General features: G+C 43.5%; 1 protein-coding gene across 1 annotated transcript in view; it reads left to right on the top strand.

Annotated features, from left to right (window-relative positions):
• The first annotated feature begins 291 nt into the window (after positions 1-291).
• Positions 292-18,288, top strand: part of LOC139325840 (calmodulin-regulated spectrin-associated protein 1-like) — a 37,010-nt gene continuing 19,013 nt past the window's right edge. The window contains 8 exon segments of the mRNA XM_070955883.1: positions 292-297; positions 3,345-3,507; positions 8,469-8,731; positions 8,931-9,092; positions 9,819-9,899; positions 15,486-15,627; positions 17,519-17,658; positions 17,757-17,853. Coding sequence (XP_070811984.1) covers positions 3,345-3,507; positions 8,469-8,731; positions 8,931-9,092; positions 9,819-9,899; positions 15,486-15,627; positions 17,519-17,658; positions 17,757-17,853 — 1,048 coding nt within the window. The 5' untranslated portion in view covers positions 292-297.

Below are 18,288 nucleotides of genomic sequence, written 5' to 3'. Positions count from 1 at the left end.
GTCTGGTGGCGCCCAGTGACGTCGCTCGGCGCGCGCCCGAGCGCTGCGCCCCGCCCCTTCCCGGGAGAAGCACCGCGCATGCGCAATGCCCCATTCCTCCCCTATCTTTTTTTTCCTCTCAGACGGCGGTGAGCGCGCTCGCCTTCCTCCACCTCCTCCCGCCGCCGCCGTGGCCGCGCCCTCGTGCCCGCCTCGCCCGCCCGTCTCCGCGTCCCTCTGGGGTGGCCGCGGCCCCCTCCGGCCTGGGCGCGGCCTGCGAGGCGGCGATGGAGTAGCCGGGGGAAAGGCCGACGCAAGGTGAGGTGTGGGGGGGGGAGAGAGAGGGAGTCCTGCCCCCTCCCTTTGCCATGAGGGGAGTGGGGAGGGGGCTTGGCAGGGGCGGGGGCCTCTCCACCAGCGCCCAACCCGCCGAGGGTGAGCCCCCCACCCTCACGAAAGCCGCCTGGCCTCCTTGTGGGGAGAGAGTGTGTGTGTGTGTGGGGGGGGGAGAGATCATTGGGGGAGGGGAGTGCCTATCCAATGCACTCTCACCCCCATAAGATCCCCCTAATTGGGGGGGGGAGATCATTGGGGGAGGGGGAGGTCATTGGGGGAGGGGGAGTGCCTATCCAATGCATTCTCCCCCCCTAAGATCCCCCTAATGGGGGGGAGATCATTGGGGGAGGGGGAGATCATGGGGGAAGGGAGTGCCTATCCAATGCATTCTCCCCCATCAGATCCCCCTAATTGGGGGGGGGAGATCATTGGGGGAGGGGGAGGGTCCATTTGGAAGGGGAGTGCCTATCCAATGCATTCTCCCCCCATAAAATCCCCCTAATTGGGGGGGGAGATCATTGGGGGAGGGGAGGTGTCTATCCAATGCATTCTCCCCCATAAGATCCTCCTAATTGGGGGGGAGATCATTGGGGGAGGGGAGTGCCTATCCAATGCATTCTCCCCCATAAGATCCCCCTACTTGGGGGGGAGATCATTGGGGGAGGGGAGTGCATATCCAGTGCATTCTACCCCCATAAGATCCCCCTAATTGGGGGAGAGATCATTGGGGGGAGGGGGAGTGTCTATCCAATGTATTCTCGCCCCCATAAGATCCCCCTAATTGGGGGGGGGCAGTGGGGTGCTGTGTTTGCAGGCATCTCTGCAAACAGGCATGTCGATCTGGGAATGATGTTGATGGGGGGGAGTGGGGAGATTGTGGTTTATATGGGGAGGGTGGGATCGATGGGTGTGTAAGAAGTGGGCTTATTGCTTTTTTGCTTCCCCCCCTCCCCTCTTAAGGGGTGTGTGTGGGGGGGCTTTAAAAGTGATGGCCTGCAAACAGCCACTTTCTATTGTCTTGCAAGGGGGTGATGGGTGGGTGGGTGGGTTTATTAAGGCCATAAGAAGGGGGGGGGTCTCTAACGTGGGTGCAAAGTGACAGCAAGGTGTGTGTGCGTGATTATTGTGTGCATGGAGGGGAGGGACTGACGGGGCATGAGGAGGGAGCAAAAGTGGGGTGTGGGGGGGGGAAAGAGAGATCCAAGCCTGCATGCTCCCAATTAATACGTCCATTTCACTCCTTTTGTAAGTCAGTTTCATTATTGGTGTTGAGGGTCCTTGTTTTCTTTTTCTTCTTCTTTTTTCCCTCCTCTTTGGGAGCTCAAAGTTGGGGGGGGGGCACAACCAACACACAAAGGCAAAAATAAAGAGCCTTTGGGAGGCGTGGAGTTCAAAACCAAGCAAGCAAAGCAAGAAAAAAGCAATTAAAAAAATGTTGGGTTGGAATCAAGCAGAAATTGATTAGTTGGGTATTAAGACAAGGGGAAGCTTGGGGTGGGAGGATAGGATTTGTGTGATTTGTATATGTGGTATGTGTGTGTGTGATTGTCTAGCTCTAGCAGAACTTCCAAGGACTCACTAGGCCTGGGCTAGGTTTTAGGCCGTGGAGGGTAATAGTTAGCACAATGGAGAAGCCTGGATCCCAGATTTTTCCTTCAATCAAGAAAAGGCAGTAATGAAAGGCGATAAGACACATGTCTTTTTTTTTAATTTGCATTTTAAATAAATCGAGATATATGTGTTCTTTTATCTATATTTGGGTACGTTTCAAAAATGAGGCTGGAATTATGCTTGTGGGAAGGAGACGTGAGGTATCAAGAGTTGGATAAAGAGGGCCTAACCTAAACAAGGATTCGGGGTGAATATTGGGGGGCAGATGGAGAATGAAACAGGAGGCTGTCCTACTAAAGATCTCAATAAAGGGGAATATTTGTAGCTCAGGGTTGACATGAGGGGGTCCTTGGTGCTCTCTCGTCCACCGAGCTCGGAGATCACCAAGGACCCTCACTGCGAGGTCTCTTAAGGAGACGGGATCCCCCACTTCCCCTCCCAAGTGGAAAAGGGGTCGAGAGACAGCGGTAAGGAGTGATCACAATAAGAATCAGCATTCATCCTTTTGAAGGTGGAAAGCAGGGCGTGCAGGAGAGATTTTGGCAAAGGGGGGGGGGGAAGAGCTAATGAGATTGCAAAAAAAGAAAAGGAACCCGAGCGATGGATGCAAAGCAAGGAGATCTTGTCAAGATCTCCTTTGTTGTCTTTGTTTTTTTTTTGGGGGGGGGGAAGTCAAGCCTCCTAGCAGGAAAGGTGGATTGAGACCCCTTTCATGCAAACATGCCTGCAGAAAAGGTAAGAGGTTTTACTCTCTCTTTTTTTTTTTGCTTATTATCTTCTTGCTTAAAGTATTCGCGGCATCTGCTCCTTGCTTCTCTTCACTGATCCCCTCTTAGGAGTAAAGGATGAAGGGAACAGCGGGGTATTGCTCTAGCCTTTCCTTTGACTGCTGTCATTTTGGCGTTGGGGGGGGGGGAATCGGATGATCGATGTTCCCTCTCCGGCCAAGGGTTTGGGACCCGTGCATATTATTAGAGGCTGCTTCGCTCATCGCAGCCAATATTTGGGGCAGAAACACAGTGATGAGCCAGGATCCTATAAAGGAAGGTGAACATAACTACCCTTAACTGAGTTGGTGTGCTAGTTATCTTGTTTGGGTTAAGCTGGGATGGTGTGTGTGATTGTCTAGCAGAACTTCCCAAGAACTCACTAGGCCTGGGCTATAGGTTTTAGGCAGTGGCGGTGGGTAGTTTTCAAACCGAGCTTTGTTGTAATCCATGATTGAATCTTTACAACGGAACATCCCAACACCCCCCCCCCCCCCCCCCATCATTCCCTCCCTTTCCAAGTTTCTGGGATGAATAGAAATCGCGTGCCGGACAATCAGCTTGAATTTTGAACTGTCATTTCAAAAGGTTAGGTTCCATTTCTCTCTCTCTCTCTCTCTTTTATTATGTTTTTTGTTACTGTTATTGCAGATGGTGGATGTTGATATTGGTGCCGGTGGAGATAACGCCAGAAGAAAAATGGATGCTCTTACGGATAGCAGCGCTGAGATTGTTCCGTTGGATCTCTATGATTCATCCCGAGCCAAAATAGCTGCTAATCTACAGTGGATCTGCGCGAAAGCTTATGGAATAGGTAAATAAATAAATAAATTCCCGTTGCAACGTTATTATTTTATCTCTTTCCTTTTCCCATTCTCCAGCCCGGCTTCTCCCAATCCCTCCTCTCTCGCCTTCTCACGAAATGGATTTGGAACGATGCTTTTTTATTTTATTTTTTTTAAAAATCAGCAAACGTGGGACTGCTTTCCCTCCACGCTTTGCCCAGACTTTGGTGTACACTCCTTTTCTTGTCGTGAATGGCCTGTAGTTTTAAGTGCAGAACACCCTGCCGTGCTGTTGTTTGCGGGTTTTTTTTTTTTTGGTATCGCCAAGCTGTGCTCTCCCACACATCGCTTAAAAAGGCCTGTGAGAATCCAGCGTTTGTAGGACTTGAACTCTGCAAGTTAAGTTTTTTTTTTTTTTAATTTGGCAGATGCATGCTGCTTAGTTTGCGAGGGTTCCTAACTAATTAGATTTTTTTTTTAAAAAAAAAAAATAATCTTGTGGTATGCAAAAGGTCAGTCGGTCACCTTCCTTTTTAAAAAAAACCAAAACAAAATAGAAATATTTGAATGCCCACCCATGTGTGGGATTCTGAGCGGTGTGTATAAAAATAAAGGGAAGCTAGGGGATGGAAAATACCTTGCTGGTAAATCCTGTGCGAGCCTGAAAGTGCATGTTGGGACCTTTCCAATTTCTTCTTTCCTCTCTCTCTCTCTCTCTCTCTCTTTCTCTCTCTCAGGCGCTCTTGCCAACTTGGGTTTTGCATTGCAGTAAATTCTTTTCGTCCTCTTTGATGTCTTGCTTTCTATCTTTTGAGTACAGACTTCTAGCTGTTTATTAGTACGGGCGCTTCTAACCAAGCGTGAAATAAGTAAATTCAGAGTTAGAGGGATCCCCTTAATCTAACTCTTTAATTTGCCAACTGATCTAAAAAACGCTCCACGAATTAACATTAACTTGCTTTGTAGTTACGCAGTATATTTCTACTGGCATGCTTGGTTTTTTCCTCCTACCTTTATACAAATTGTGTTAGGTTGAAATTAGGAACGCTAACCAAAAGTTTCCTGCGCCGAGTTTTTTTTATATATATAAAAAAAGTTTGCCACAGCACACCGTGTTTCCCCCAAAATAAGACCCTGTCTTATATTTTTTTGAACCCCGAAATAAGTGCTTGGCCTTATTTTCGGGGAGGTCTTATTATTTTGGGGCACGTGGAGGAAACCAAAGGAAATGGTGGGGACCAGTTGCGCATGCATTTAAATATTTTCAGGGAGGGCTTATTTTTTGGGGGGGCTTATTTTAGTGCATGGGCTCAAAAGTCCGATAGGGCTTATTATCAGGGGATGTCTTATTTTAGGGGAAACAGGGTAGTCTGTAAGAGCAGTTAAGATGATGGAGGCTTTTATCCCTCCATAATTACGGTTTGTCTGCTGGGATCTTTTGTATCTGATTTTTCAGCACTGTAGTGTGCAGGTTGGAGCCACTGATGAGTAAATGTTGTGTTTATGTTTACCTGCCATGGGAACTAGGGAACTAGGCATGAATGATAGCAAGAGTTACGAACATATCTTGTTGAGGTTCCAGATCGCTGTTAGGAACCTTCATTTTGCAGAGCCTAGTTGAGTGGATTTCGGAATTTTATTTCAGATTTTTTTTTCCCTATAAATAATTGGCCGAGTTTCCTTAGCCTTCCAGATAATTGGTATAATTTCTGTCAATGTACAGAAGCTGCACCGACTTTTATTTGAGATACTCGGTTTCATTTCTGTCGGTTTGCATCTGGTCAATTGCAAAAAAATTAATTCAGATTTGATGTTTGGCTTTAAGGCTTTATGTCTCCTTCCCCCACCTCACCTCACCCCACCCCACCCCACCCCACCCCAAAGTGTCTTAAATTAAAGATTTGCTATTTGGGACAAAATGAACAGCAGAAGAAAGCTGAAATTTGAATCATTTACTTTACTAGGGGATTCGGTGAGAGTTGAGCAGAATAAAAGAGAAATCTAAATTTTGCCCAGTGTTTCGTAAAATGCATAAATCTGTATGGGGACTTTAATGTGTTGTCAATTTTAAGCTGAAACTTAGTTTTATATTGTTGTACTCGTCTGGTTTATGGCAAAAAAGGTTAAGGGGCTATTCCACCCATTTTCTTAGCATTCCTTTAACTTGAGAAAGTTCTTAGAGAGACTAGGATATATTCCTAATTGACCACTTAATTCCTTTTAACTCATGTCATCCAGGGTGAAGTTCTGTAAGAGTCAGGAAACAGATTTATCTCTCCCCTCCTCCATCAAGTATAAAGCTATGGCCTAAAAGTCGTCTAAAATATCTTTGCCAGGCTTCAGACTTAACTCTACTTTAGAAGAATCTTGCTTCAATTAGATAGCTGTACCACAACCTCACCCCAATTCAAGATTTCCTCCAGCGCCTGCTTTGTAACGTTTGAAGGGCTGCTGAGAGTAAATCCCCTTGCGTGTCCAATAGTAATTTTGTGATGACATACGATTCTGTCTTGCACTCTCGCGGGACAAGAGGACAGGTATCATAAGCACTTCTTTGGGATGAAACAAGGCGAACAAGCTGAAACATCACCCCGAAAAGGCGGCGGGAAAGCCTGCAGATCTGGATAAAGGTGTTGAACTAGTTCAGTGTGATGGCCCTCCTGGCCTTGGGGGCTACATTTCTTGCTGCGGTGTCCAGGCAGGAGTGCCAGTTGCAGTCCTGTCTCCGTGTAGAAATTCATGCACGGATTATTAAAAGCCAGGTGACTGAGGTTGCACGGATATGTAAATGAAGGCATAATCCAAAATGCAGTAGTCTAGCAAGTTGCTTTTGAAGTTTTGATTTGATAAAGCCAGCATGCTTGTTTAAAGTGCTGGATGAGAATGGGGGGGACGGGATGAGACAACCCGAGACAACGAGGGGGATCTTGGGAGTCCTAGTGGACAACCATTTAGATATGAGCCAGCCGTGTGCAGCAGCTGCCAAAAAAGCTAACACAGTTTTGGGCTGCATAAACAGAGGGATAGAATCAAGATCATGGGAAGGGTTAATACCACTTTATAAGGCCTTGGTAAGGCCACACTTGGAATACTGGATTCAGTTTTGGTCGCCACGATGTAAAACAGATATGGAGACTCTAGAAAGAGTGCAGAGAAGAGCAACAAAGAGGATTAGGGGACTTGAGGCTAAAACATATGAAGAACGGTTGCAGGAACTGGGTATGTCTAGTTTAATGAAGAAAAGGACTAGGGGAGACGTGATAGCAGTCTTCCAATATCTCAGGGGCTGCCACAAAGAAGAGGGAGTCAAGCTATTCTCCAAAGCGCCTGAGGGTAGAACAAGAAGCAATGGGTGGAAACTAATCAAGGAGAGAAGCAATTTAGAACTAAGGAGAAATTTCCTGACAGTGAGAACAATTAATCAGTGGAACAACTTCCCTGCAGAAGTTGTGAATGCCCCAACACTGGAAATTTATAAGAAGATGTTGAATAACCATTTGTCTGAAGTGGTGTAGGGTTTCCTGCCTGGGCAGGGGGTTGGACTAGAAGACCTCCAAGGTACCTTCCAACTCTGTTATTCTATTCTATTCTAACCCTGAAAGTGACTTTTTAGATCATTCTGTTTAAATCCCAGCCCTACCAACAAGTTGTTGGGGGGAAGAATTGGAAGAGGGAGAGCTATGTCCTCTCTTGCAAAAAAAAAAAAAAAAAAGTGGAATTGGTATATTGACAAAATTCAAATAATGATGCCGTTTGGATCAAACTTCGGACGAGCGGGCTGTCCTGTCCCTTCCGTGTTCCATCTGAAGCGCAGGCTTTAAAATGTTAAGTTCCTTGAAAATTGGCTTTTATCGATCCATCTAAATCTTATAATTTGCTCTGCGGGCTTCTTCCCTGTTGTTTTGATGCTCCATATTAATATGGTTAAAGAGGACGCGGTGGCTCAGCGGCTAAGACACTGAGCTTGTCGATTAAAAGGTCATCAGTTTGAATCCCTAGTGCCGCGTAACGGGGTGAGCTCCCGTTCCTTGTTCCAGCTTCTGCCAACCTAGCAGTTGGAAAGCACGTCAAAAATGCAAGTAGAAAAATAGGGACCACCTTTGGTGGGAAGGGAACAGCGTTCCGTGCACCTTTGGCGTTTAGTCATGCCGGCCACAAGACCACGGAGACGTCTTTGGACAGCGCTGGCTCTTCGGCTTTGAAACGGAGATGAGCACTGCCCCCCTAGATTCAGGAATGACTAGCATGTATGTGTGAGGGGAACCTTTACCTTTACCTTATTAATATGGCTTTTGGGGAATGTTCAGTTTTCTTTGAGATGGGCCTGAGTTCTCCTTGTCTGCTAATCATTATCTCTTCCAGGCTACTGTTACTATTGCTATTATTATTTAAATTTATATGCCGCTAACTTCCAGCAATTATACGCATTCAGCCTTTCCAGGTTTTTTTTTGGTTTTACCTTTGATCCAAATGGGTTTCTGATCAGTTTGCTAAAGCAGCTCCTTTTGATTAGGTCCCATTAAATCAAAGCTGTGGGCTTCCAAGATTTCCCACTGATGTGGGCCTGCAGGAGGTGAAGGGTAGGTGGGACACAATAATACAAATTTCCCCAGGGTGGTTGTACAGTATTCACTGGGAAATCTGAGAATTTGAGTTCTTATCCTTTTTAAGACCAACTTGACAGATGTGCTGTAGATATTGAGGAAGGCGAGTCATTTTAAAGGGAAGTTGCATTCCTGAGTTTTGGATCGGATTGATAGAAATATTGTGGTTGGTTAGCCGAGCATTATTTACCACAAGTGTTCCAAAACGACATTGCCGCCTCTTTGAGAAAGCAACGTGTGTCCTTTCAGCGATCTTTAAAATAAGGATTTTATTTTTTGCCCCTGGTTGCCTGATATCTTTAATTAAGTTGCTGGTTCAACCTTCAGCTTTGTGGTGTCAACACCCGTTTCTCTCTCTTTGAACTCGCCTGTCTTTTTCCTTTCAGACAACATCCCAGAGGAATTAAAAGATCCTTTTTATATAGACCAGTATGAGCAGGAACACATTAAACCGCCTGTCATCAAGCTGTTGTTATCCAGCGAGCTGTATTACCGCGTCTGCAGCCTCATTCTCAAAGGGGACCAGGTGGCGGCGCTCCAGGGACACCACTCGGTCATCCAGGCTCTCTCGCGGAAAGGGATTTACGTCATGGAGAGCGATGACAACCCTGTGTCCGAATCCGATCTCAGCTCTGCGCCGATCAAAATGGTGAGCTTCGAAACAAAACCAGGAGTTGAGCTCCACAACTCCGTCCTTTCGTTGTCTTTGTTTCCCCTCGTAGATTTCCCCCCCCACTCCTCTCCCCCCGAAATGGTGCCAGTCCTAAACTGGCCAACCACTTTTTTCAATCTTCTCGAGAAGGGGATTAAACCCAACGTGGTTTTTTTTTTTCCCTCCGGCCCTGTAGAGTCCTCACATGGCCATGATTGATGCTCTCATGATGGCCTACACCATCGAGATGATCAGCATTGAGAAAGTCGTGGCCAGTGTCAAGTGTTTTTCCACGTTCAGTGCCTCGAAGGAGTTGCCCTACGATCTGGAGGATGCGATGGTATTCTGGATTAACAAGGTAAACCGTGAGCCGATTTGATGTGGAAGTGTCTGGTTATTGGTGAGCACCCGTGTGGGAGGCTGCAAGTAGGGTACCATTTGTGACTTCTAATATTATGAGAGCAAGGGGGGAAGAAAAGCGTTCCTAGGCCGTACCTTTACCTAACTTTGTAAGAAAAGTCACCTTGGTTCTAAGCAGCATGAATAAGCAGCTTGAATAAACATAAACCTTGGATAAATAAAATTAGCCAGCGCAGGAGAGTTAAGAGGTGCAAAAACAGAGAGTGTAAAAATCTTCTTCTCTCGTGCTTATATTTCAGAAAATAAGTATGTAACCAGAAATATCGGACTTAATTTCGAAAACGCATTAGAAATTGGGTAGGAAATTAAACACGGGAAATCCATTTACTTAGGTCTGGGGGTAATTTTGTTTTTATGGCTTGGGGGCTGATTTGTGACTTGGAGAGGGTGCCTATATCTGAAGTGTGTGTGTGTATTGGGAGCATCTATATTGCTAGAAATTTGAAGCTGCTAATTGTATTTGATTGTCATCTGGATTGGGTTGTAAGAAAAAGAGAGTGAAGCACACAAGAGTTGTGGATAGCCAGAATACTCCCTGGGGAGATTGAGAAGGCAGGAAGTAATGACAAAGCTCTGAATTTTGGCAGTCAAAACAAAAATGAGGGAAAGGAAATACAGTTGCCCTCATTAGCTTTTTTCCCCCTCCCCTGCTCTGCTCTTTTAGGTGAACCTAAAAATGAGAGAGATCACGGAAAAGGAGATTAAATTAAAACAGCAATTACTGGAAAGCCCAGGTCATCAAAAGGTAAAGCACATTAGATGAAATGGGATGTTTAATTGATTCATGGGGCTATGACTTGGAAGCAAATCTCATTGTTTTTCTATCTGCCTTTGCTCTTAGATCAGTAGAATTTATTAGCCTGTCTTGCACCCCTTCTACAAAATTGCTTTGTTGTTTCCAGTGCTCTTGATTTTTTCTTTCTTCCTTCCTTCCCATATCTATCTATCTATCTATCTATCTATCTATCTATCTATCTATCTATCTATCTATCTATCTATCTATCTATCCTATCTCTAATCTCTCTCTCATCTATATCTATCTATCTATCTATCTATCTATCTATCTATCTATCTATCTATCTATCTATCTATCTATCTATCTAATCTCTACCTTATTCATCTAATATCTATCTATATCTATCTACCTTCCATCCATCCATCTACCTACCTACCTACCTATCTATTTATCTAATCTCTCTATCTCCATCTATCCATCCATCTATCTGTCCATCTATTTATCTGTCTATCTGTCTATTTATCTAATCTCTCTATCCATCCAGCCATCCATCCATCTACCTGTCTGTCTGTCTATCTATTTATCTAATCTCTCCCTCTCTCCATCCATCCATCCATCCATCCATCCATCCATCCATCCTATCTATCATGATTTGAATACTTAAGAGGTTTCACTCACGGTCTGCCGAGGTGCCATGGTTTCAAAACGAATGGACTTTGGAGGCCGCTGTGACAGTCCACTTTTAAAAGTTTACTTTGCGTCCCACATTTTATTTTATACCGTATTTAATGTATATTCGACACATTTTCCAGATATTTTTTTTTAAAAAAACAATACCTGTTAAAACTGTATCTTGTTTAAGCTTTGATATTTCATTTTGTGCACGGGGGGGGGGGGGTGGGTGGGAAATGTAGTCTTGAGACAGAGGTGAGTGGGAGGTTTTAACATCTGCTGAGAGGACCTTGTAGGTTTATATTTGTAACAGTCCTTTGATTTGATGCCGTTTGGATCTTCTCAAGCGCTAAGGAAAGTAACATCTGTAGCAGTGGTTTTTCAACCTGTGGTCCACAGACACCTGGGGGGGCCATGATGTCACAGGGCCCCTGCGAAGGCTTGGAGAAATATTATGATTTCAATCTTGAGTCAAGTCTTGGGAGGGGGGGGGTTGGTGGCCACAAAAGGTATTTAAGGGGGGTCCGTGGTGAAGAAAAGGTTGAGAACCACTGATCTATAGAATTATTCAGAAGAATTGGTGGTGCATGCGTACAATCCTTCCCCTCTCTCGTTCCTTTTAAGTACTAGACGTTAACTAACACGTGCTGTTGCACTTCCAGCATTAGAATATTTGAGAAGCACGAAGCACAGTTACCACAACAGTGGGAGTGCAATTTCTAAGTCCTGCCGAGATATTCTTAGCTGGTGTGGAAAAGGCTGCTGTCGAATTTTCATATTGCGCAGTCAGACTTTGAAATGAGCTCCTAAAGAGATTTCTATGCATGCAAATCCTCTAAAGATATGTTTCTTGAATCTTTTTTTTTTTAAAAAAAATATTTCCCGTGTCAAAACCGTTCGCAATATGAAAGCATGATCCCGGCGGGTGAGGCTCATGTAAAGTTTGCTTTGTAACATGCACTGATGATGTCCCTCTCCTGTTCCCTACCTTTCCATCCCCTTGCTTCCCGAACCAGTCTCCTTCAAAATGGTATTGGAAGTTAGTGCCTGTAAGTCAATTAATTCTGTACGAAGACGTTGTCATCCACCAAAAAACCCATCGGCTTTCCATCGGTCTTTTGATTTGCTTCCATTCAAAAGCGCCGCTTTCCACCGTTCGCAACGTTTTCTCGGCTCCGGGCGTTCTTTTTTTAACAACGAAAACTTTTTAGATTTCATTTCACGATTCTACGTACTGTAACTTGATGGCATCCATCACTAGACCGATTTCACAGTTGCCGATACCGAAACTCTAGAAAGAAAAGCAAAGAAACTCTAGATTGTCCGTTCTATTTCGAAAGATTCCTCCTTTGCAAGCATTAATTTAAAGTAATTTGGGCTTCCTTTCCTGAAAATAAGGGAATTGGTCAGTATATTTATTTATTTATTTTATTTTATTTATTAAATTTATATACCGCCCTATTCCTAAGGGACTCAGGGCAGTGAACAGCGAACGATAAAAATACATGTAATACAAACGTTAATAAAAAAAACCAATTAAAATATACTAAACACTCTGGTCCTAGATAATTCAAGACATCCCAGTTTAAAATAAAATCAAAAAGCAATATAAAGGGAAAGTTAGGCCAGGCCGGCCTGCTGAAATAGGAATGTTTTGAATTTACATAGCTTGTTTTGGAAAACTTACTTGTAGTAAAAGTCCATTCCCTTCCCCCCCTCTAAATTCCTGCATATTACCATATTGGTCCACTTAATCAAAATCAAATCACATGAAGTATTAGCACCACTTTATAAATCCTTAGTAGGACCACACCTGGCATACTGCATCCAGTTTTGGTCACCACATTATAAAAAAAAAAGATGTTGAGACGTTGGCCTAAATTTCCCCCTCTTTTATAAAAGATTTTTAAAATTTTAAATATCTTTTAGTATTTATATATTCAATTTTAAATTGGTTTTAAAAGTTTGGGGTTTTAAATTTGTCGGGGCCAAAATTATTTAATTTGATTTTATTCTATTTTTAAATTTTGTATTGTATGTGTTTTTATTGTTTGGCTGTGCACCGCCCTGAGTCCTGCGGGAGTAGGGCAGTATAGAAATCTAATAAAATAAAATAAAAATAAATAAATAAACTTATTTTCCAAAGCATTAGAAGACCTCCAAGGTGCCTTCCAAATCTGTTACTCTAAGGCAAGACAAGAAACAATGGATGGAAACTAACTGAGGAGAGAAGCAACCTGGAATTAAGGAGAAACTTCTTAACAGCGAGGACAATTAACTGGTGGAACAGCTTGCCTTCAGAAGTTACGGGTGCTCCAACACGAGGTTTTTAAGAAAAACCTGTCTGAAATGGTATCTCCTGCTTGAGAAGGGGGTTGGGGTAGAAGACCTCCAAGATCCCTTCTAAGATCTAAATGTACGTTATTGCACAAAAAAACCCCAAAAACTTGTGTTTTATTAAGATTTGATTCCCTCTTTGACCCTAGCTAGAGTTGCTTTTTCCTTGTGCTCCATTACAATATTTGCAGATGGACAAAGGGGCTGTTGCAACGTGGTCCTCCTGCGTCCTGCTCACTCTCTCCCTAGTCTTCGTTGAGTCTACCACTTGCTCAATTAACTGGAAGTTAGAATTGCAGCTGCCCTATGGCATATTGGCATAAAACACCCCGTTTCTGAACAGCGTTATTGACAGAATGCTTAGGGTTTCATAAATGTTGACTTGGCCCGCCACCAGGGCATCCGATGCTAATTAAGAATAGCGAGCGGTGGTTGAGTTTTTTGGAAAAGTTACTGCCAGCCCGAGGCCACCTCCAGCTTGTAAAACATCGGGTTTAAAAAGTTTATTTAGCACAGCGACACCGTCCAATGTAAGCTCCGCTAAAATGGCCCATTGATCCTTCCCTTTTGTGAGAGAAAACTTCGCGCAGAGGTCAGCAAATTCGGTCCCTCCCAAAAGATATTAGGGAGTGTGCAAAAAGATTGCCACCCCATGCAAAAGTCATTATGATCGCTAAAGTTAAATCCAGTTTAGACTTCTCCAAATGAAGTCGAGGGTTCAGGATTCAACAGAAGGCTTTGATCTTCTAAGGAGGCCCTGCAATTTGAACAGAAATCTCAACTCCCATTTTGCTGCTTCGGCTTGTGAAGGCAGAGGGGCTAAAGCGAGGACTTTAAACCCATCAGTTCACCTTACTTTGGGAAATAATTGTGTTCAAGATTTAACGTAACATTAAATTGAAATTATATGAGTGGTGCAGTGGCCTAGAGGTGGAGATCTCGCCTCACAATCAGGAGGTTGTGAATTCGATTCTAGGTAGAGGCAGATATTTCTCTCTCTGGGCACAATGAGAATATATCTGCAGAACAAAACTCTGCATTTGCGACAGGAAAGGCATCCGGCCAGTAAACAATCTGATAGCTCCATTCAGTCACCCAGACTCCACCCCGCAAGTGATTATGGGGTCGTTAAAAGAAGATGATTAAATTGAAATTATATACGATTTCTGGTTGCCATCTTCTAGCTTGCAATGACGACGATAATTTTGCTTAAGACCGATACTGTGCATGCTTTACAAAGCACATGATCCATCTAGTGACTTATGCTCCATGGTACAGTATGATTCACATTACACAACAATTTGTGGAAAGCCTCAGGCTGAATGAAAAGCAAGCCCTTTGCAAAAGTATCACACTTCAAATGTTCGTAGGGGACCTTTGTCCCATGGATTAAGTTGTATTCCTCAGTACTTTTTTTTTTTTTTTTGCAATATGATTTCAAGATTTTGGCAAAGCTGCTTACCTCTTGCCTAGCTGATACCAATTTTCAAATTCGAAACTGGTTCTGTAACCTTGCATTTTCTCTTCCGCTCAGAGCTCCCAAGCAGGCAAGACTGATTGGCAAAAATAATTTCTCAGCCTTAGCTTTCCTCAAATATTTCATACGGAGACATGATGGCCTTACTTAGCTGAATGGCAAGTTTGTGTTTTATGTTTTGGGTTATTCTCGAGAAAAGTGGTTATAGCGCTGGTAAGTATCAGTTAAAAGGCTGTAAGATCTCAATATAATATTATGAAGTGTTGCATTTTTTTTTTATTTTTTACTTATTGTGCTTTTTCTGCTAAACTGGTGGAGCATTCAGTTGCATCTTTTTTTTGGTTGCAATATTATATAGTGACCTTTGAAATTTAAATATTTAAATTAATATATGTATATATTTCAATATCGGGTGAAGAATCTATGGGGAGGTTTTGTATGCTCAAAGTGCTGGAAATGGTCCCCTTAATTATTTTGTCAGAAAAAAATCTAACAAGTGAAGTACGTTGTTGATTTGGATCACCAAGGATCAGATTAATAGTTAAATTAGTATGTATTGGTAGTGGGTGGAAAAAGAAGATATACCATTGTAATGAAAATACTAATTAGATGATTACAAACCTTTTGCCTTTGTACTTTTTCCCCCGGTGTGTTTATTATGAATATTAGCTTTAAAAGAATAGTATTCTTAAGAATATTATCTTAAAAAGAAGAGCATTTTTAAGAATATTAGCTTAAAGAGTATTCTTAGGAATATTAGCTTAAAAAGAAGAGTACTCTTAAGAATATTGGCTTTGGCGCAGGGTCTGCCTTTAGAAAGACGATTCCAAAATTAGCAAGCAAGTGTTCACAAAACCAAATGCTTGTAGCAGCAAAAGGATTATAACACCTTGTAAAATAGAAAGTTGCTGGTTTAAATCAGGGCAGAAATATTTTAGAAGAGCCCTGGGGAAACTGAGTTCTAACTCAGCCTGGAATCTCATTGGGTGACTTTGGCCCAATCACAATCGACCTCGAGGGTTGTGGGGTGAAAAAAAAACCAAACCATGAGCTCTGAATGAATGAAAAACGGGATGGGAAATCTCAGAAGTATTGCCTTCCTTCCTCAGGTACGTTACCGCCGAGATCATCTCTCGAGTCGACAGCTGCCCTTTTTCCCATTACTTGAAGACCTGATGAAGGATTGTAGCGATGGAGCTGCTTTGCTGGCTGTCATCCATTATTATTGCCCCGAACAAATGAAGCTTGATGGTACGTCGGTAACAGAGTTGAAAAGAAACCTGGTTTCCAAATCGAATTAGGAGATGCCAAAGTGATAGGGGACTGTCAGACCCTCCCTTAACTGTCTTTCATTGCCCCCGTATAACCAATCAGTTTCAGGCAAGATGTTTTCATAACGGTCAGTCCAAGCATAGTTTGGTATGTAGCTCCTTCCTTCTTCCAGCGGGGTGACCTTGAGGCAGCATCTCGAGGAGATACTGCACTTACTTTCATTTCCCCAAGCATTTCTCCTTTCATTTCACCTCCCCACAGTTCATGGCAGTTTGTCACCGCAGTGAAGCACAAGCAAACCTAAGTAGGCAGCTGACTGTGACATTTGATTAATTGTGGTGTCCTTTATAACTCTATCGTATTCTAAGGGAGTGATCCAGTCGCAGCGGGGGATATTTAGCTCCCGTTAAAGCATCTTTCTCTGGCTGAAAGCAATGGAACAAAATTGCTTCATTTTTGCTCAGATCAGATTTCTGGAGGGGGGAAAAAGTCAGTTTCTTTGCCTTTACGGACAATAAGTGATGTGCTGCCATTTTGTATAATCCATAAGCTTCTTAAACAAGGCTGTTCCTTCCGAGAAACATGTGATTAATCCACCGTAGCTATTTTACACAACTACAGTAGCAAACCCTTTTGCATTACTATTTTTTTTCCATTTTAGTATTTAATGACTACGGGCCTCACAGTTTATTGATTGATAATTATAGTATAGTTAGGCCATGTGTAACTGACCTAACATTTACATGTTTAACATTTAACATTTACATGTGTAAATGTGTAAGGGATGCGCTGGTTCAGTGGCTAAGATGCTGAGCTTGTCAATTGAAAGGTCGGCAGTTCAGCGGTTCGAATCCCTAGCGCCGTGTAACGGGGTGAGCTCCTGTTACTTGTCCCAGCTTCTGCCAACCTAGCAGTTCGAAAGCAGGTAAAAAATGGAAGTAGAAAAATAGGGACCACCTTCGATGGGAAGGTAACAGCGTTCCATGCGCCTTTGGCGTTGAGTCATGCCAGCCACATGACCACGGAGACGTTTTCGGACAGCTCTAGCTCTTCGGCTTTGAAACGGAGATGAGCAGCGTCCCCTAGAGTTGGGAATGACTAGCACGTATATGAGAGGGGAACCTTTACCTTTTACTGATGGACTGGGTGCCAAATTGTGATTTTAATATAGATTTTATCTGTTATTTATTATTTTATATTCTAGAATTAACTGGATGTTCATTTTTTTTTTTTTAATTTGATTTATATGCCGCCCTTCTCCGAAGACTCAGGGCGGCTTACAATGTGCTCAGCATTGTTTTATTTGTTCCGGCCTCTGACTTGAGATGTATTTTTCCGGGCGCTACTTTGAACGGAGAAGTTCCCATCTCAAAGCAGACTCCCTCAATCCAAAGGGGACAACTCGCTGTGGCGAACTCGTCATGGCCAACTCGCCCTGAGAACTCACCACGGCCAACTCGCTGCTGGACAATTTTAACAATTCAATTTAGTGATTTAAAATAAATTTTTTTAAAAAAGCACTTGAATTTTTGTCATTCGCATTTCATTCTAACCTTTTTTTGCATCCTTTCTTTAATGATTCCATCCTACCATTTCTTTGATATCCGTGTAAATCTTATCCCGCGACGAGTTGGCCATGGAAAGTTGGCTGTGGTGAATTGTCATAGAACCTCCCCCCCTCACACACAAAAATCCCTGCGTTTGCTGGATTTCAAGTCTTAGAATTTCTTTACTTCCTGTTGGCTGGGAAATCTTAATATTGCAGCCTTCAAACAGTGTCAAGTTCCTGAGGATGTCATCTGTCTGGAGCCATGGAAACGGAGAGGCTATTTTGGTGGTAATTCTCTTCTTCCTTCCTTCCAATTCCTAGAAATATGCTTGAAAGAGGTAACCTCGATTGCAGACAGCATCTATAACATCCAGTTGCTTCGAGAATTTGCCAACGAGTACCTGAACAAATGCTTTTACCTCACTTTGGAAGATATGTTGTATGCCCCATTAGTTCTAAAGGTAAGAGAGAGAGGGAAGGCGGCGAAAACGCTTTTCAATTACGCGTAGGAGATTTGGTTTATATTCCTTTTTTTTTTTCCCTCCCTTCTTTTCCCTAGCCCAACGTAATGGTTTTCATTGCCGAATTATTCTGGTGGTTTGAGAACGTCAAGCCGGATTTTGTGCGCCCCAGGGACCTCCAAGAAGTGAAAGATGGTGAGTCTTGATTTGGGCTGGGGAGGATTCGTCGGTGGCAGCGAAAAATTTTTACAGTGGAATTGGTTTCCCTGTCTTTACCCTGATGGATATTCTCAAGTCTTCTTCGTGTTCAAAACGACAAATTGGTCGTCTTTTGTCAAGATGCTGAAAATGTCTAAAGAGGAGGGTGTTGTGGCCCGCTGATGGCCAGCGGAGCTGGCAGCAGAGCAGACAGTGAGGAGGTTGGGGAGGAACTTGGGCCAGTCCTGGGGGCTGGGGAAAGCTCGGGCGAGGGCTCTGCGTCAGAGAGGGTGCTAGGCAGCAGTGAGGCAGAGGAACAGCTGGAGCCTGTTCCCGGTGTGCGCATGCGCAGAGCTGCCAGAAGACACAAACAATTCAGAAAGCAGGGTCTACTCCGGAGTAAAGCCACACCTTGGAGGTAATTGGCCCCTC

This window comes from Pituophis catenifer, unplaced genomic scaffold (assembly GCF_029215685.1).
Source record: "Pituophis catenifer annectens isolate HBS135680 unplaced genomic scaffold, rPitCat1.0.hap2 SCAF_17, whole genome shotgun sequence".
Classification (NCBI taxonomy): domain Eukaryota; kingdom Metazoa; phylum Chordata; class Lepidosauria; order Squamata; family Colubridae; genus Pituophis; species Pituophis catenifer.
This window is presented reverse-complemented; position numbering and strand designations above follow the sequence as displayed.